At 42.8% G+C, this 19,548-nt stretch overlaps 3 protein-coding genes across 3 annotated transcripts in view; 1 reads left to right on the top strand and 2 right to left on the bottom strand.

The window, feature by feature from the left end:
• The window catches only part of larp7 (La ribonucleoprotein 7, transcriptional regulator), a 10,261-nt gene extending 6,438 nt beyond the window's left edge, over positions 1–3,823 (bottom strand). Inside the window, exons 1-11 of the mRNA XM_021578134.3 lie at positions 3,487–3,823; positions 2,957–3,190; positions 2,605–2,705; positions 2,418–2,501; positions 2,163–2,327; positions 1,959–2,064; positions 1,434–1,796; positions 1,127–1,265; positions 728–882; positions 374–489; positions 100–259 (exon numbers count right to left, since the gene is read on the bottom strand). Coding sequence (XP_021433809.2) covers positions 100–259; positions 374–489; positions 728–882; positions 1,127–1,265; positions 1,434–1,796; positions 1,959–2,064; positions 2,163–2,327; positions 2,418–2,501; positions 2,605–2,705; positions 2,957–3,173 — 1,606 coding nt within the window. The 5' untranslated portion in view covers positions 3,174–3,190; positions 3,487–3,823. The remainder of the gene's footprint in view (positions 1–99; positions 260–373; positions 490–727; positions 883–1,126; positions 1,266–1,433; positions 1,797–1,958; positions 2,065–2,162; positions 2,328–2,417; positions 2,502–2,604; positions 2,706–2,956; positions 3,191–3,486) is intronic.
• A 1,048-nt stretch (positions 3,824–4,871) lies between these two features.
• Positions 4,872–15,764, top strand: LOC110500882 (uncharacterized). Its single transcript, XM_036958116.2, has 15 exons — positions 4,872–4,930; positions 5,697–5,804; positions 6,161–6,197; positions 6,318–6,486; positions 6,585–6,621; positions 6,762–7,039; positions 7,331–10,322; positions 10,424–10,525; positions 10,881–10,917; positions 11,029–11,206; positions 11,305–11,341; positions 11,482–11,759; positions 12,061–15,061; positions 15,262–15,352; positions 15,562–15,764. Exons 1-15 carry the CDS (start codon positions 4,928–4,930, stop codon positions 15,723–15,725), a joined length of 7,512 nt encoding a protein of 2,503 aa, XP_036814011.2. The 5' UTR covers positions 4,872–4,927; the 3' UTR covers positions 15,726–15,764.
• Positions 15,765–15,927: 163 nt separating this feature from the next.
• gltpd2a (glycolipid transfer protein domain containing 2a) lies at positions 15,928–19,497 on the bottom strand. The gene is made up of 5 exons (XM_021578138.3): positions 19,092–19,497; positions 18,920–18,990; positions 17,880–18,097; positions 17,381–17,749; positions 15,928–17,187 (listed from the first exon to the last, which is right to left on the bottom strand). The coding sequence occupies exons 1-5, from the start codon at positions 19,174–19,176 to the stop codon at positions 16,959–16,961; spliced, it is 972 nt and encodes a 323-aa protein (XP_021433813.1). The 5' UTR covers positions 19,177–19,497; the 3' UTR covers positions 15,928–16,958.
• Between the last annotated feature and the right edge of the window lie 51 nt (positions 19,498–19,548).

Genomic DNA, 19,548 nt, shown 5'->3' on the forward strand with positions numbered 1-19,548 from the left:
AGCGCTTGCCTCAAAGGGAGGAAGAAAGGTTGCAAATAAAGATTATTTGAACAGGGCCCTTGGTGAACTATAGTGGTAGTAGTGGGAGAGTCAGCCTACCAGAAAGGATCTCCAGCTGCCAGCTGTGTTTGTGCTGCAGCTCGGTGCGAGCGTCAATGATGGCCTTGGCCTCTGCTGGAGTCTTGAAGCGGACGTGACCCTCGGCGTCCCCCTCTAGGGTGTCCACATACACCACTGGGGACACCTCAGAGAGAGCGTCCTAGATACACACAAACGTGGAGTTAGAAGAACACATGGCTCTAATCATTTGTATGTGAAACAATGAATGCATAATAAACATGGTAAAAGAAGAGCGTTAAAAGCTCATCTCTACCTTGATGACTTTTCTGCCAGGTAAGGGTGTGGTGTGGGTGATCCTGACGATGCAGCCACTCTCAAACTGAGGGCCAAGGGGGCTCTCCTTTTCACCTGCTTTCTTACTCTCCTCAGCTTAGGGAAAAAAAATGGTGAAGAAGACATAATATTGTGTGTGGAAATGGTCAACTGTATGGGAACCGGTTTCAAATGATTTTCAGCATTTATTCTGATGTAATATGTGGACAGCAAACTAACATGTGACTCAATATCAATATGTGGGAGATTTATATGAGAGTACTAGGGGATTTAAACATGCAGAAGTTGTACTACTGACAGATAGGTAAGTAGTGGATAAATATTAGGCACTAACGAGATGTCTGTTTCTGTTGGAGACTGGTGTCCATCTCCATTTTCTCTCCTGCTCCTGCCCCCTTGTGGTGGAACTTGGTCAGGCATGCCTTCAGAGCTCCCATGCTCCTCTTCTGCAGGGTCAGATACTCCACCTTCAACTTCAGCCAGTCTTTCCTTCCATCCAGACAGCAAAAGGGAGAGTGTGGAGAGAAGGAGGAAGAGAAAGAAGAGAACGAGAGAGAGCAAGCTCTCGATTTGAATAACAATATCTTGTCTAACACTGGGGTATTGGATTGTTCAATAAAGATGCTATGGTTTAGACCAATTTAATTAGGGATTTATTTAGATTAAATCAATGCCATTGGTCTGATTGACTCAGAGCAGGCTATTAGTCATAAAGATGCATGAAGGTTCTTACTTGGAGAGAACACGGAGAGGAATGACCTCTTCACCAATCTTCGCCCTCTCCTTGTGCTTCTTCTTCCTCTTCCTCTTAGCTTTTAGAAGGGAGTCGTCCATCTTCTCCTCCTCTTCCTCCTCAACCTTGACAGGCAAATCTGAAGACACCAGATTACTATTAGGCATTATTTGTCTCTGCTGACCAGTAGACCATCTTTTGGACTGGATTTAGTCAAAACTGCCCACATGTATTTTCTTGTACCCAAAACCAGTGATTTTATCTGTTCACAAGCAATGTGTAGGTTCAATACAATGAAGATCCTTACCTTTCCCATCGCTCTCCTTCACCTTGTCTTCCTCCTTCACCTTGCCCTCCTCCCCCTCGCTCATCCTTCTCAGCTTAGCGGGCATGTCTCCCTGGACGTCACTCTCTGAGCTTTCCCCTGCCTGGGACCGGCGTCTCTTCTTCTCTAGCCTTTTGGCAGGGGCCTTATCTGTGCCCCCCTCAGGTGCTACAACCTCTGCACCCTCGGCAGTGCATTTCCTCTTCCTGTCAGAGGGCTTAGACTCAGATTCTATTTCTTGTTCTTTGGCCCCGCCCACTGTCGTCTCAGCCTGTGACGGGGTGTCCTCTTTGGTGCTGCCCCGGGACTTCTTCTTCTTCCTCCTTTTCTTTTCCTCTTCCTCGTCTGCAAAAAACAGACACAGTAGTTTAACAGATGGTAAAGGGCTTTAACTTGACACTTAAATGTTGGCACTTAACTAAAAAGCTTCCAAAATATGCATTTGTTGTAATTGTGTGTAGTCACTCTGGAGTTAACCAGCAATGCTTTATTCTTCCCAATACCCACCTAGTGTGGTGTTCAGGGTGGGAGGATCGGGGATAGGCTTCCTGTTCTTGGTCTTAGGGAAGATGCCAGGTTTCCTGGGGGCGTCCTCTGGAGGGTTGTTCAGCATCTGGACGAGGAGAACATGGTTAGTTCTCTACCTTATTACTAGGTAGGACACATCCATTTGATCACAAAAGTCATTACAGAGGAATCTTTATATCTCACCTCTATGGCTTTCTGTGCCTCCTCTTCCGTCTCAAACTCAATGAAGGCGAACCCTTTGGAGTGGCCCGTGGTTTTGTATCTCGGTACACTGACGTAAACCACATTTCCACATTTGGTAAACACTCGTTCTAGCCAGTCGTGTGTTACTTTCTTGGGCAGAAGCTCCTGGGGGAAAAATATATTTATTTAATATAGCGTTTTGTATTCAAAGGACCACATCATGACTTGACAAACATGAACAAAACTGGTATTTACCACATAGACTGTTCGGTTGTCTACATCTTTCGGATCCTCTCCAATTGGACGCTGCCGTCGAACTTTAGTTCCCTCTAGGTTGACCTGAAAGACCAAAACAGATCACAGTGAACACCATATGTCTAAGATTTCAATACAAAATTCCAACCAGCAACTGAAAAACAGATTATGTACAGTAATACTTGACCTCAACGACAGATGAATTTTTAATTGCCCTTGCAATCAATTTGCAATCAGTTGTCAGATTTTTCATTCGGTTGAAGGACGTCAAAACAGATATATCAACATCTGTAGAAAATAAAACCACTGTTAGTTGACAGGAACATAATTCCAAAGTAGCAGTACAGGACGAGTGAGAATAGGATGATTGTTGTATGTTATCCCTTAATCTCCATCACAAATATGGGCCAAAATTCTACCCTGACCACAAGATAGACAAAACACTTATTGTTGGTGTTTTCTGCTATGTTATCAGGATCAGGCAACAGCTACGTAGGATGGGACAATGACGCCAAATGCTGCCCATTACAACTACTTACATCCATCTCGTGACTCCTCAATGAGTCGTCTTAGAAACCTGTCCTTGTGAAGGTTGACATCCCCAAACCAGAAGTCCACCTGCTTCTTCACGTCTGCAAGCAGCTGCTTCACACGGGACCTCTTCTTCTTCTCATTCTCTTTGTTCTTTCCACCTGGGTTCATGGTAGATGATAGGGCACCACCACCACCTACGACTCTTTCCTCTGTGTCTACCATTATGTGTTTAACTACACCTGTGAATGATCATATCTCATGATATATCTCATACTCATGGCTGAGTAACATTGCACTGAAGGTATTGGCATTCATTCATCATTAGTTATCTAGTGTTTTGAATTCTACAAGTGAGAACACGGAGTCTACGTTATGTAGCTAATGTGCATGCTTATATGTATTTAGCTCATTCGAACTAAGTTAGCTAACAACCTAATTAAACGTTAACTTTCTAGCGACTTACTCAGTCTAACAAATAACAGTATGGCTGTTTCAAAAGATTTTAAAAGGTAGCAAATCAAACAGAAGACATTACCTTATTATCTGCGGCAATAAATAATCATTTAGCTAGCTATATTTTAGAATTCAGAGACACTGGCGTGTATGTTTCGTTTTCCAGTGAGGTCCTCGCACAGTTGAGAAACAGTTGAGTCGCTCAACCTTTCTTGACGAATAATTAATTAGTTAACACACTATAATTTAGCAAATTAGTATACCCAAATTACAAATGTGATTATACATATCAGAGGAAATGCGTTAAACACAGGTAATAGTACCAAAAGCTAAATTAGATGGTCTGTATTTCTCTAAAAAGGCTTTCCTTTGGAAACCTATTTTGTCTCTTGTTGATGACGTTTCCCCCACGGGAATACGAAAAAAGGAGCGAAATACAAAAATACGTGTTCGAGAGGATCAAAACCATTATGTGTCCTGGGTAAATTGTGACTGACTGACGGATCTACAAATAACAATGAGATTTATTTAGGATTCAAGGTTCTTTGTATTGTAGATCAGTCATTCGGAAATCGCCTGCACTTTCGGCTGCAATGTAGAACAAGCCTACAGACACATCGTTATGTCATGTACAACTAAACATAATCAAAACCTTATATTTTGCTACCATTTAGATTAGAACCTTGGAGACAGTGTCATGAGCACGTGTCGTTGTTTTCCCCTAGTTTGCCTTAAAGCTAAAATCCTTCATTCGTTTTTCAGCTAAAAAGCACTGCTGCCCAGCCACTTTTTCTATAGGCCTATTACTAAGGGATGAGGTTGGCACTATGGTGAACAAACCATGTTATGGATTTAGAATATTTTTTAGACATGTGTGAATGCTTATGGCAAAACTGTTTTATTTTTAAATCTTAGCATTTATTTTAGATTGATAACGCCACAAAGGCATACACACGCCCATCTCTCTGTTACGTCATGTACAACCATTGTGTAGCCTATCATTATTAATTGACATCCCACCACAGAAACATTTTCATCAATTCAACACAGAGATGGATGAAGAAAAAGTAAGTGCCTTATGTCGCTTATTGAAAGCTATGGCTATATTTAAAAATATTTCTTACTTTGCCTAATGCAAAATATAGTCAAAACCTTGTATTTTGCTACCATCCAGATCAGAACGGACAGATAGTGCTATCGCCCGTGTCATTTCCCCCATAGTTTGCCTTAAAGCTACAATCTTTACTTCGTGTTTTCACCCAAACTTCGACCCGACACTTTTTGTTATAGGCCTATTACTGAAGGATGGGGTTGCACGAGAGACGACCGCTGTCCACTGCACTTTGGTGCTGAACGTGAGATCGCTGTATTCCGATTCAGTCGCTGTCAATTACAATTATTCTTAAACTGAATCTCCAATCGCATCTGTTTTCGTGTTGTTTGCGCAGTCCTACTTTCACACCATTGTTTTTTTTTTGCTGACAGCTGTGACAAAGTCGACACACGGTTTGTCGACGTAAAGAATGGTGAGTAATAGCATACATCTTTTTTTAAATCAACCAAGTTGAACTTCTATTGGGTTGACTTGCATGTGATGAAGGAAATATATCACATAGGCCTAGCTGTTATATTGTCGCGTAGGTCTAACTGTGTGGATGGAACCAGTTATTATGCCTTGTCAGAGGGCTTGGGATAAATGCCGAAGACACATTTCATTTGAATGCAATTCATTTGCGCAACTGACTAGGTATCCCCTTTCCTTCCATATAGGCCTTATTATTACTGCAACCGAGATATTTATTTTTTATCATATTAGACTATTTTCCATGGTTGCATTCAAATTCCTGTGCAGGGCCACCCGTTGTCCACTATGCCATCATTATGACGTCAATAAGGTCAACACCATAGAATTAGGAATTAGAACCTTGGAATTAGAATGCTTTTATTTAATAGGATCTCTAATGGTCAACACCTGTTTGAGTACTTTGGATGCAGTTCACGCGGACACTTCTCTGCTGTGTCCTTGGTGCAGACTGTGCTTAGATGGCATAGCATATAACTAGAACACATTTCTGCACTTTTTGGTTTCGTTTTACAAATTCATTTAAAGTCAGACAAGGAAGAGGTAGGTCTATTTTGGCAGCTTTGTGTTACGTCTTATTAACACAACTTTTCACAATGTCTACAGATAAAAAGCTTAATGGGTTAAAACACTTTTAATGACTTTCATTTTGAGGATAACTGAAATAGGCTAGTTATGATGATTATAACAACAACAATTGATTACAACAGGACTTGGAAGATAGCGACCAGGAGAAAGGGATGGAAGAGGAGGTGGAGGTGGAGGCAGAGAAACCAGACGCTCAACTAAAGGAAGAGAAGAAGGTCATGTCTGGCAAGGTAAAATTGGTCCTCTTATCATTTTTTACATTTTTTTTGCTAGGTTTTAATCTATCCTGTTTCATTTTTACAAACTTGATTCAATGTCAGATGAAAAGGAGGCAGTCTTTCAACAGCTTCACAGCTTTTCAACAAAAAGTTTACAGAATCTCTACATATTAAAAAAACTCCTTACTTTCATTTTGATAAACACTGTATAGGATAGAAAGAATGAGAGGAAGGTGTGATTGGTCATCTGGCCACTTGCGTTATTTTCTAGGTTTGAATCTATCTTGCTATCAATTGGCTAAATAATGGACTGCTTTAACTTGATGTTACAAATAATAATGTGTGATTTGAAAACTGTATTCTTGAAGGCCCCCAAAAAATCAGCAGACCAAGGCACTGAAGAAGGTTAGAGATTTTTCTATATTAAACTATTTATTTTCCTAGTACATGTACTGTTTTGTTCCTTTTGTTGTGCAGATTCATTATTTTAAAAACGAATTTATTTTTGTCCTTTCGGTTCCTCAGTGGCATTCTGTTCACCCCGAGCTCACTATCCAGATAAATACCAAAACAGAGCGGCCGTAATTCAACTCTTACATGAGGAATTACGCAAGAGTCAACTTTACCCCTCAGGAATGGAAGAGGACGCCTGCTTCCCAATCCTCATCAATTTCATGAGGAATCTCACTGATAGGTATGCTCAAAATCTTTAAATAGCATCCATTCTTTATACAACAACCCTGTCTGGACCACTACAAAACAACTGAACCTGTTAACTTGTGTCTTTATCAGGCAGTGGAAGGTGATTCAGGAGGGCATGAGAAATCCTGTAAGTTTATCTGTCAACATTTGATGTGTGATTATTTGATAGAAAGTTGGACATGAAGTTTATCATATTGACTAACTAAGCACTTGACAACACAGGCGCTCAATAATAAATATTATGCTCTTTTTTTTGTATTGAAACAGACAACCAAAGTACAACTTGCCAAAATGTGTAGGAAGATAGCGAAAACGGTTTCCCACATTGCAGTAGAGATCCTCATCCCGACCCTTGCACAAATATTAGAGCTGGATTCCGCTGGAGAAGCTAGTTCCTCTCCCTCGCTGACTGGATCAGAGTGCGCCAACATTGGAAGCATCCAGGAACATGTGGTGAAATTGAATGAAGATGGTCTACCTAAGAGGCCTGGCAGTGGCAGACATTATTACAGCTCCCACACACCCACTCCACGTTCTTCCACAAGGTATGTTCACCGACCACACTTCAACTGTGTGCCTGACCTGACTGATCTTAGCACCGTGTACATACTGAATTCAAACCAACTTTTTCACACATTACACAGCATATGACACGTCTAAGAATGAAAAGCTAATGAACAACTTGTTTTTATGGTAAAGTAAGAAGGCAGACACCACATCTTCAGAGAACCAAATATTATAATTATTGGGATTTAGGTGAATTTAAAGTATTGATTTGCAGAGATCAATATGTAAACATTAGCCAAGACTGATCAATTCTTGTGTTTGTTTTGAAGTTCCCAGACGTCGTTGCAGAGGGCACATCGAGTAGACGTTCGACTGACAGATCCTCTGAATGCCCTCTTTGGGATCACAGAGGCCACAATTCTCCAAACGCTGGGTGATCAATCCTGCTCACCTGGATTGACCAGATCTTTGGTCAGAGATGTCGTGAGTCAGGTGAACTCTGACATCTCACTGATCATCTCCTGTTCCAGCTCAGGTAAATCAAGACCAGTGTTGTGTGACACTGGCAGGCGATATGCCATGCAGGCCGCCCAGAAGCTGGTGTCTGTTATCTGTGCCAAGTTGCGGAGGTTTGGAATCACTGGACAGGCTGCGCCTCAAGCCAAAACCAATCCATCTAAGGAGAATGTGGACATTGAGGCTTCTCTTGCACCATTGACAGGAGAGGTCATGGCTGTTATGGTCAACTCCAGAGAATGCCAGGGAGGAGAGCAAGGAACAATGGATGTGCTTCGAGAAATAACACACAAAGTAAATGTTTTGGCTTCAAGGGATAGTGTTGGTGGTCTTCTGGAAGACTCCCTAGCAGAGGAAAAAAATCTGAAAGAGACTGTATCCTCTGGCAGCTTGGTGAGTCCAAACATCCTCATACTTTCACCTTCTGAGAAAAAGCTTGGATCTCCTGTAATGACAACCATAGAGAAATTCTCCAGTGGTGAATTGAAGTCAGAAGCCACTAACGCTATTAGCGAAGTGCTCATTAGGTCTAGCAGAAGTCTATCTGCACAAATGTCTGCTTGCACACCTGAGCATTCATGTAATCTGGCCAGTGAAAGGAATCTGCCAGCTATGCCAGAACTTTTAACAACTACAATTAATGTAGATTCTGAAGCCTCTGAAATTATGGATTCCTTTCTGAGCGATATGACATGTATCGCACAATCAGATTTCACAAAAATGAAAGCTCTACCAGCGGCCCTTAACCTTTCTAAAAGGTTGCAGAATACGCTGAGGGGATTTTACTCTCGACTTTTGGCCCCTAACAGCTCAGAACGAGACAAAGAGGAGAATCTAGAGCAAGCTAAAAACATTTCTGCTCCTACTTTGATCCAAAAGTTATTTGGATCCAACAAGAATGAGCGTATGCTTCCAGGGATCATATCACCAGGAGAAGTGGCTCTTCATAGACATCAGAGCGAAAGCTCCAGACCTATGGCTCTTAGCCCTCAGATCATTCAGTTTCACCTCGACTCTACCACTAAGGAGGTTGTGAGCACAATTGTGTCATGTTACAAGCCAGAAGTTCCTGAGGAAGAATTGACATATTCACATGAAAAGATGTCATCGGATACGTCCCTTTTGGCTACTGAGTTTGTGGACCATGTCATAGCTTGGTTAAAGGTCATCTCTGCCGCAAGTTCTGCAACTTCTTCATCAGAGAGTTTGTGCGTTTCTCCAAATGCATTAATTTGCGAACTCTCCAGTGAAACGTTTCAGACACAGGCTGTGAAACGAGTGAAACAAGTCCTAATTGAATCTGTCAGGTGCTTTTCCAACTCAGGAAGTTCCAGCATATCAGAGTCCCACACTAGTCTGGTCAGTCAATCAGATTTTGGCATTCAACAGGATTCCTCCTCAACTTCCTTTATGAGCATGGACTCATCCTCTTTTGGGGTTGTTGCAGCCGTTGTGAAAGACATGAAGAGCCTGTTGCAGACCACCGAATCAACTGATAGTCTACAGCCAACTGATTCTGCCCTTCTACATGGCACCACAAGTTATTCTGAGACATCAAGCAAGAGCTGGCAAAGTGGTGTTGCCATTTCTGACTTTAAACTTTGGTCTACAGCACAGACTATTTATAGGCACCTGCGGAACAACCTGAGAGACTTTTTCATCCGGCATCATCAACCAGATGTAAAAACCACAGATGCTATCATAATGCAAGCCAAAAAAAGCAGCAGTCAAATCTTGCTTGCCATCCAAGAGGAAATGACCAGATCGGAGGAATTGATGACCTCACGGGAGCTGGTGCAACTCCATGGCATTGTGGGAATGATGCTGGAGGGTGTGGAGACAATTTGCAGTGAGGATGATACAGAGCAAGAGTGGCAAGAGCTTCAAAGGCCTTCAACTTCTTTATCTACTGCTTCAAAAGGCTCAAGGTCTCAGAGATTGAGCAATACTCACACTCTCCCAGGAACTCCAATGTCAACTGAGTTACTGGACAGTAGCTTCCCTGTCATTAGAAGCACATGTATTGATGCAAGCGATGATATTGCATCCGGGGCCTCATTGAGTGACCTAGGAAAAACCCTGAATGGTGTGGTGAGCTTCATCATTGAACATCTTGATCCTGAAGTGATGCAGCAGATCACTTCTCCAGACTCTAATCTAACATCACTAGAAGAACTTATCTCAAAGGAGAAGATTCACTCATTGTGCCATGACCTTGTTGCTCAACTTGAGAGCCTCATTCGGGAGCAGAACAGCATCCCACTAATCAAATCGGTGGCAGTCGCTAAGTGTGTCTCTGACACAGTTTTGCTTAACCTAGCAAGGAGGGAAAACCAAGTGGGGAAACCGTTCTCCTCCAAACTCATCTACATGTTCGCTGAGGAGTTAGTGAAGCAATTGCTGCTTCCTTTGATCTTGCCTCCCTCATTGTGGGAAATGGATCAGGAAGCTTCCCTTTACGATGTTCCGTCGAGCTCATCTAGTCACCGCAGCTCAAGTTCCACTACTTCTCTAGTGACTGTACTTGATGGTAGTAGCTCTCTGGTGTCTGCTAGTTCTTCGCAGGTTTACGATGACACAGTGAATCTGTTCACAAGCGCGATATGTCACCAAGTGATGGACAACATTTCTGGAGCCTCTAGTCACACAGTGGAGGACAACATCCATGACAGAGAGGCATCCATCATTGCTACTGGGTCTGTGGAGCAGGCCCAGAGTGATTCCAGTTCTCCTCGGGCTGTGAAACAAGGCAAATGGAGGTTCAGATTCCTCCCAAAGTTTTCCAAGTTCAGACTCAACCTCAAGGTAAACCAGAAATGGGTCTAAGTGAAATGTTATTATTGAGTTTTGCTGTAATTTTTTTACAGGCTAGTTATGATGATTATAACAACACTTGATTTCAACAGGACTTGGAAGATAGCCACCAGGAGAAAGGGATGGAAGAGGAGGTGGAGGCAGAGATACCAGACGCTCAACTAAAGGAAGAGAAGAAGGTTATGTGTGGCAAGGTAAGATTGGTCCTCTTATCATTTTTTAAAATGTTTTTGCTAGGTTTTAATCTATCCTGTTTCATTTTACAAACTTGATTCAATGTCAGATGAAAAGGAGGCAGTCTTTCAACAGCTTCACAGCTTTTCAACAAAAAGTTTACAGAATCTCTACATATTAAAAAAACTCCTTACTTTCATTTTGATAAACACTGTATAGGATAGAAAGAATGAGAGGAAGGTGTGATTGGTCCTCTGGCCACTTGCGTTATTTTCTAGGTTTGAATCTATCTTGCTATCAATTGGCTAAATAATGGACTGCTTTAACTTGATGTTACAAATAATAATGTGTGATTTGAAAACTGTATTCTTGAAGGCCCCCAAAAAATCAGCAGACCAAGGCACTGAAGAAGGTTAGAGATTTTTCTATATTAAACTATTTATTTTCCTAGTACATGTACTGTTTTGTTCCTTTTGTTGTGCAGATTCATTATTTTAAAAACTAATTTATTTTTGTCCTTTAGGTTCCTCAGTGGCATTCTGTTCACCCCGAGCTCACTATCCAGATAAATACCGAAACAGAGCGGCCGTAATTCAACTCTTACATGAGGAATTACGCAAGAGTCAACTTTACCCCTCAGTAATGGAAGAGGACGCCTGCTTCCCAATCCTCATCAATTTCATGAGGAATCTCACTGATAGGTATGCTCAAAATCTTTAAATAGCATCCATTCTTTATACAACAACCCTGTCTGGACCACTACAAAACAACTGAACCTGTTAACTTGTGTCTTTATCAGGCAGTGGAAGGTGATTCAGGAGGGCATGAGAAATCCTGTAAGTTTATCTGTCAACATTTGATGTGTGATTATTTGATAGAAAGTTGGACATGAAGTTTATCATATTGACTAACTAAGCACTTGACAACACAGGCGCTCAATAATAAATATTATGCTCTTTTTTTTGTATTGAAACAGACAACCAAAGTACAACTTGCCAAAATGTGTAGGAAGATAGCGAAAACGGTTTCCCACATTGCGGTAGAGATCCTCATCCCGACCCTTGCACAAATATTAGAGCTGGATTCCGCTGGAGAAGCTAGTTCCTCTCCCTCGCTGACTGGATCAGAGTGCGCCAACATTGCAAGCATCCAGGAACATGTGGTGAAATTGAATGAAGATGGTCTACCTAAGAGGCCTGGCAGTGGCAGACATTATTACAGCTCCCACACACCCACTCCACGTTCTTCCACAAGGTATGTTCACCGACCACACTTCAACTGTGTGCCTGACCTGACTGATCTTAGCACCGTGTACATACTAAATTCAAACCAACTTTTTCACACATTACACAGCATATGACACTTCTAAGAATGAAAAGCTAATGAACGACTGTTTTTACGACTGTTTTTATGGTAAAATAAGAAGGCAGGCACCACATCTTTAGAGAACTAAATATTATAATTATTGGGATTTAGGTGAATTTGTAGAGTTATTTTTAGAGATCAATATGTAAACATTAGCCAAGACTGATAAATTATTGTGTTTGTTTTGAAGTTCCCAGACGTCGTTGCAGAGGGCACATCGAGTAGACGTTCGACTGACAGATCCTCTGAATGCCCTCTTTGGGATCACAGAGGCCACAATTCTCCAAACGCTGGGTGATCAATCCTGCTCTTCTGGCTCACCTGGATTGACCAGATCTTTGGTCAGAGATGTTGTGAGTCAGGTGAACTCTGACATCTCACTGATCATCTCCTGTTCCAGCTCAGGTAAATCAAGACCAGTGTTGTGTGACACTGGCAGGCGATATGCCATGCAGGCCGCCCAGAAGCTGGTGTCTGTTATCTGTGCCAAGTTGCGGAGGTTTGGAATCACTGGACAGGCTGCGCCTCAAGCCAAAACCAATCCATCTAAGGAGAATGTGGACATTGAGGCTTCTCTTGCACCATTGACAGGAGAGGTCATGGCTGTTATGGTCAACTCCAGAGAATGCCAGGGAGGAGAGCAAGGAACAATGGATGTGCTTCGAGAAATAACACACAAAGTAAATGTTTTGGCTTCAAGGGATAGTGTTGGTGGTCTTCTGGAAGACTCCCTAGCAGAGAAAAACAATCTGAAAGAGACTGTGTCCTCTGGCAGCTTGGTGAGTCCAAACATCCTCATACTTTCACCTTCTGAGAAAAAGCTTGGATCTCCTGTAATGACAACCATTGAGAAATTCTCCAGTGGTGAATTGAAGTCAGAAGCCACTAACGCTATTAGCGAAGTGCTCATTAGGTCTAGCAGAAGTCTATCTGCACAAATGTCTGCTTGCACACCTGAGCATTCATGTAATCTGGCCAGTGAAAGGAATCTGCCAGCTATGCCAGAACTTTTAACAACTACAATTAATGTAGGTTCTGAAGCCTCTGAAATTATGGATTCCTTTCTGAGCGATATGACATGTATCGCACAATCAGATTTCACAAAAATGAAAGCTCTACCCGCGGCCCTTAACCTTTCTAAAAGGTTGCAGAATACGCTGAGGGGATTTTACTCTCGACTTTTGGCCCCTAACAGCTCAGAACGAGACAAAGAGGAGAATCTAGAGCAAGCTAAAAACATTTCTGCTCCTACTTTGAACCAAAAGTTATTTGGATCCAACAAGAGTGAGCGTATGCTTCCAGGGATCATATCACCAGGAGAAGTGGCTCTTCATAGACATCAGAGCGAAAGCTCCAGACTTATGGCTCTTAGCCCTCAGATCATTCAGCTTCACCTCGACTCTACCACTAAGGAGGTTGTGAGCACAATTGTGTCATGTTACAAGCCAGAAGTTCCTGAGGAAGAATTGACATATTCACATGAAAAGATGTCATCGGATACGTCCCTTTTGGCTACTGAGTTTGTGGACCATGTCATAGCTTGGTTAAAGGTCATCTCTGCCGCAAGTTCTGCAACTTCTTCATCAGAGAGTTTGTGCGTTTCTCCAAATGCATTAATTTGCGAACTCTCCAGTGAAACGTTTCAGACACAGGCTGTGAAACGAGTGAAACAAGTCCTAATTGAATCTGTCAGGTGCTTTTCCAACTCAGGAAGTTCCAGCATATCAGACTCCCACACTAGTCGGGTCAGTCAATCAGATTTTGGCATTCAACAGGATTCCTCCTCAACTTCCTTTATGAGCATGGACTCATCCTCTTTTGGGGTTGTTGCAGCCGTTGTGAAAGACATGAAGAGCCTGTTGCAGACCACCGAATCAACTGATAGTCTACAGCCAACTGATTCTGCCCTTCTACATGGTACCACAAGTTATTCTGAGACATCAAGCAAGAGCTGGCAAAGTGCTGTTGCCATTTCTGACTTTAAACTTTGGTCTACAGCACAGACTATTTATAGGCACCTGCGGAACAACCTGAGAGAGTTTTTCATCCGGCATCATCAACCAGATGTAAAAACCACAGATGTTATCATCATGCAAGCCAAAAAAAGCAGCAGTCAAATCTTGCTTGCCATCCAAGAGGAAATGACCAGATCGGAGGAATTGATGACCTCACGGGAGCTGGTGCAACTCCATGGCATTGTGGGAATGATGCTGGAGGGTGTGGAGACAGTTTGCAGTGAGGATGATACAGAGCAAGAGTGGCAAGAGCTTCAAAGGCCTTCAACTTCTTTATCTACTGCTTCAAAAGGCTCAAGGTCTCAGAGATTGAGCAATACTCACACTCTCCCAGGAACTCCAATGTCAACTGAGTTACTGGACAGTAGCTTCCCTGTCATTAGAAGCACATGTATTGATGCAAGCGATGATATTGCATCCGGGGCCTCATTGAGTGACCTAGGAAAAACCCTGAATGGTGTGGTGAGCTTCATCATTGACCATCTTGATCCTGAAGTGATGCAGCAGATCACTTCTCCAGACTCTGATCTAACATCACTAGAAGAACTTATCTCAAAGGAGAAGATTCACTCATTGTGCCATGACCTTGTTGCTCAACTTGAGAGCCTCATTCGGGAGCAGAACAGCATCCCACTAATCAAATCGGTGGCAGTCGCTAAGTGTGTCTCTGACACAGTTTTGCTTAACCTAGCAAGGAGGGAAAACCAAGTGGGGAAACCCTTCTCCTCCAAACTCATCTACATGTTCGCTGAGGAGTTAGTGAAGCAATTGCTGCTTCCTTTGATCTTGCCTCCTTCATTGTGGGGCTTGGATCAGGAAGCCTCCCTTTACGATGTTCCGTCGAGCACATCTAGTCACCGTAGCTCAAGTTCCACTACTTCTCTAGTGACTGTACTTGATGGTAGTAGCTCTCTGGTGTCTGCTAGTTCTTCGCAGGTTTACGATGACACAGTGAATCTGTTCACAAGCGCGATATGTCACCAAGTGATGGACAACATTTCTGGAGCCTCTAGTCACACAGTGGAGGACAACATCCATGACAGAGAGGCATCCATCATTGCTACTGGGTCTGTGGAGCAGGCCCAGAGTGATTCCAGTTCTCCTCGGGCTGTGAAACAAGGCAAATGGAGGTTCAGATTCCTCCCAAAGTTTTCCAAGTTCAGACTCAACCTCAAGGTAAACCAGAAATGGGTCTATGTGAAATGTTATTATTGAGTTTTGCTGTAATTTTTTTGGTGTTTATTACTTGCTGTTGGGTATCTTACTACATAATATGAATACCTCTCAATGGCATTACTTTATACTTGTTGCTGTTGTCTAAATTATGTTGTTTTAAGAATTACATTCAGTAAGACATTTTATTTTGAAACAATAAGTGCTTCAGGCGGCGCAACAAAAAGCAGGTACAGCCCTCAGAGGAAGCCCAGGACCAGATTAAGGTTCCCCAGGAAGAGGACCATTGCATATGTAAGTCTAACGGCTAATTATTATTTTATCACAGTTTTTTATATAAACTCTGATATAAAATATATATATATAAATATATATAAACGGCATAATATTTCACAGTCCCACAACATTAGCAACATGAAAGGATGAGCACTCAATAATTTTAAAACCAAGTCCATGTAGGTTTGTTGACTAAAGTTCATGCCAACTTTCCCTTCGGTCTCTAGTACCCAACACAGTGCCAAAGGCTGTCATGGCTCCACTTCCAGAGAGTTGTCTCTCCACTTCTCAACCCAAGGAGAAGAAACACAAACCCTCCATCTTTGTCAGGATGTTCTCGGCCATCAACAAATGCTTTTGGAACACCTTAAAATGTCAATCTAACAAATAACAACACTTTTATTAATAAAATAAAGATTTACTGCATTCAATTCATTTCCTTGTTATCTTTTCATGTCGTTTTTCACAAAAAAGACACTGTAAAATTAAATGTAACTCACTTGGTTAAATGTATTTCAAAACAGAGTATTCATGCTGCTTTGTGATTGCCACTAGAGCATTAGGAGGCTCTGAATGTGAAAGAAGTAGTTCACTAATCAGATGCTCAACAAACACGCTGTTTATTTATCTGTTTGCATTTGCTTCAGCATTGTCAATATTGAGTGAACACTGTAAATAAGGGCTCAGTAAACTACTTACTTCATTTGATTGAAAAACTATTGGTATATTATGGACCTCGAGGGGACCTGTAACATCAAGCATGTGAGAGATCTAGGATAAATACACATAGAATATACAGCAACATATGCACTGTAGCCTACATAACAAATGGCTACCTCTGAAAAAGAGTACACGATTACAAAGGGAAAGAACAGGTTAATAAATTATTCTGAAAACAATGTATGGCCTATCACATGCTGCCTTCAGAGGTAAAGTCTCACCGGAGATACAGATTCATGTTCAACATCATAGGATTTGGGGAAAATAACTTTGAATTCTAGAAATAACTGAATCTGTGAAAGTCAATCCTCTGCTATTCAAAGAAAAGGAAAACCTCACAGAATAGTAAGGCATGGTAAACCATAACCTCAAATTCTATCTAGACAATCCTCTGGGGGTCACAGAAGAAGGAAATAAACAATTCACATAATAGTAGGGTAAAGCATCACTGACATAGGACTCTAGTCTAACTCACATAACACAGCTGTGGTCTTAAAGCAATGAAGCCAGAACCCAGGATAGAGGGGCTGCGTGAATCTGGTCTGGACACTGTGGAGGAGGGTCATTGTGTCAGAGACACTGTAGAAGGACAGAGTGCCCGCCTGGTGATCCAGGTACTTAATTCTACTTCTGTGATTTACAGTAGTAGACACACACACAGAAGAACAACTACAGACATGTGAATAAATAACATGTTTATTCACTCCTTTCACTGACACAAAGCAAGTATTCCACGGTTCTCATTAGTTATAAGGGCTTTTCTACATATACAGTTGTTAACAGGCTTATACGGTAGGCCTAACTAACGGAGTTGCTGTGTGTTTCTACAGTCTTTCTATCACGTGTCTTTACAGTCTGTGCAGGCTATGTGTGCTGGCATACCTGTCTGTCTGTCTGTGTCTTTCTATGGCAGCTCTATCATGTTGTGTTCTTCCAGTATGCTCTGTGTGCGTGTGTATACCTCTCTCATAACGTCTACAACAATGTTGAGCACCGGCCCAACCTCCTCCTCTTTTCTCACACAAACTATATCCAGGAACACTCTTCTGTCTGGCAGAGCTACAAACACCAGCTCAGCCGCACTGCGGATCAACCAGGGGTGATGGGGGGCCAGGGCCACGGTGTACGCATCCCTAGGGAACAGGGGCAAGGTTAGGGTTAGTGTGTGTATGCATGAATGAGAGAGCAGGCATCTGTGCCCACGATACTGGCAAGCTGGCATGGCCATCAGGCTATGGGTAGTGTGAGACTTGGTCTTCAATAATTTAGTGAAATTGTGAAGTAACCTTTTGAGTGTGTGTGTGAATGTTTTCTATCTAAAGATACCTGCAGAGCTCCCCAGGGGTGCGGTAAACCCCCTGTGCGTCCGGTCCCTCCCCCAGGCCCTGCAGTAGCAGCAGGATCCAGAGCAGCGAACGGTGGAGCCGCAGCAGATTTCTGCAGCCGGATCGCGTCCGCACACTGAAGTTCACCAAGCCCCTTTGCAGCTCCGACTCCACCATGGAACGCACTGAACTGTAGGCCGCTGGGCCTTGTAGTCCTGATGTGCGAGTTTGTAGTCCAGAGTGTCCTTCTACTGGACTTCGTTTCTCAAGGGCCTCTTTCTCCTGCTGGGCCAGCTCTCTGATGACAGCGATCTTATCCTTGACCTTCTGAGAGAAAAAACTGACCAGAGGTCCGAGAGATTCCATAAACCTAGAGAGAGAGGAGTGGGGAATCAATGTAGAGCCCTTCACCTAACAACTCCTTACTGTATCATTTATGGCAAGTTTAAAAGGTGTTCCCCTTATAAACACTCTCACACACAGACACACACACACCGTACTTGATGAGTTCGTCCCAGCTGTAGAGGTAGTGCTCCAGCAGAACATCATCAGAGTGCGTAGCCATGGAAGAGGTCAGGTGGGACATGAGACGCCACACCTGGAATTGTTGACCTTGACACACCTGGAGAGGGGGCACAGAACCCAACACTACACCCCTCTCACCCTGCTGTCCCCCACTCTGCACCCCTCCTGGATGAGGAATAACAGGGCTCTCCAGCTGGAACAGGAGAGAGAGGGAGAGAGGCGGAGAAGATGAAGTATCATATCTACACTACATGACCAAAAGTATGTGGACACCCTTTCAAATTAGTCAATTCAGCTATTTCAGGCACACCTGTTGCTGACAGGTGTATAAACTGAGCACACAGCCATGCAATTTCCATAGACAAACACTGACAGTAAAGCTTCCCTGGTAAACTGTAAGTGATGATATTGTGAAGTGGAAACTTTCAGGAGCAACAACGGCTCAGCCGTGAAGTGGTAGGCCACAAAAGCTCACAGAACGGGACAGCGGAGTGCTGAAAAATTGTCTGTCCTCGGTTGCAACACTCACTCCCACGTTCTAAACTGCCTCTGGAAGCAACGTCAGCACAATAACTGTTTCGTTGGGAGCGTAATGAAATGGGTTTCCATGGCCGAGCAGCCGCACACACGCCTAATATCACCATTGGAATGCCGACTGCAAGCCAGGCCTAATCGCCCAACATCAGTACTCGACCTCACTAATGCTCTTATGGCTGAATGGAAGCAAGTCCCAGAAGCAATGTTCCAACATCTAGTGGAAATCCTTCCCAGAAGAGTGGAGGCTGTTATAGCAGCAAAGGGGGACCAACTCCACATTAATGCCCATGATTTTGGAATGAGATGTTCAACGAGCAGGTGTCCAAATCATTTTGGCCACGTAGTGTATGTCCTATTTATCTTTATTATATATTACAATCTATCACTTGGTTTCACACTACAATGTAAATTATAGAACAACTAACTAACTGTTAAGACATTTCCCTACAGGCTAAATTGTGTGTGTGTGTGTACTCACTGTTGGAAGGTAGAAATTGAAACTCAGACAGGGGTGCCAGGAGGTCTCACAATCACGCATTGCAATCTGAGCTGAGAACGAGAGAAACACGTGTACAGTTTGTCACAATATACACACACAGCCACACAGAGAACAGTATCAGCTAAATCCTATGGTTAAAGTGGAAACTCACGGAGCCAGAAAGAACTGAGGAAGAGCAGCAGAGCCATGATGGAGGCTGGCAGCAGGTAGCGTTGCAGTCGCCCATTAATGCCCATCTTGTCTACACAAACAGGTACTGTCCTGAACACAGACACACTCAATAGACCACCCCTCACATACTGGTAGGTAACCTCATCCCCAGGCTATTCGCGACAGAGAGATCCAGCTGGGGAATACAACTAACTAGTAGTAAACGGCTGTCCACCCTAGCTGTATTTCTCTATATCTTATCTCTCTATCTTCTTGTCCCTTTGCAGCTTACACTATTTCTTAGTATTGTTTTCCTTTCCCTCTCTTTCTAAATGCTTTACAGTAAAGAAACACTTCCTCTTTAAGCCACACCTCCTGGAACACTCTGTACTTGATCTTTAACCTTTGGCTCTTATCTCAACCACTGTTTCATCAGCCCTCTATCAACGCACACACAC

This window comes from Oncorhynchus mykiss, chromosome 21, assembly GCF_057628025.1.
Source record: "Oncorhynchus mykiss isolate SJ-2025 chromosome 21, ASM5762802v1, whole genome shotgun sequence".
Taxonomy (NCBI): domain Eukaryota; kingdom Metazoa; phylum Chordata; class Actinopteri; order Salmoniformes; family Salmonidae; genus Oncorhynchus; species Oncorhynchus mykiss.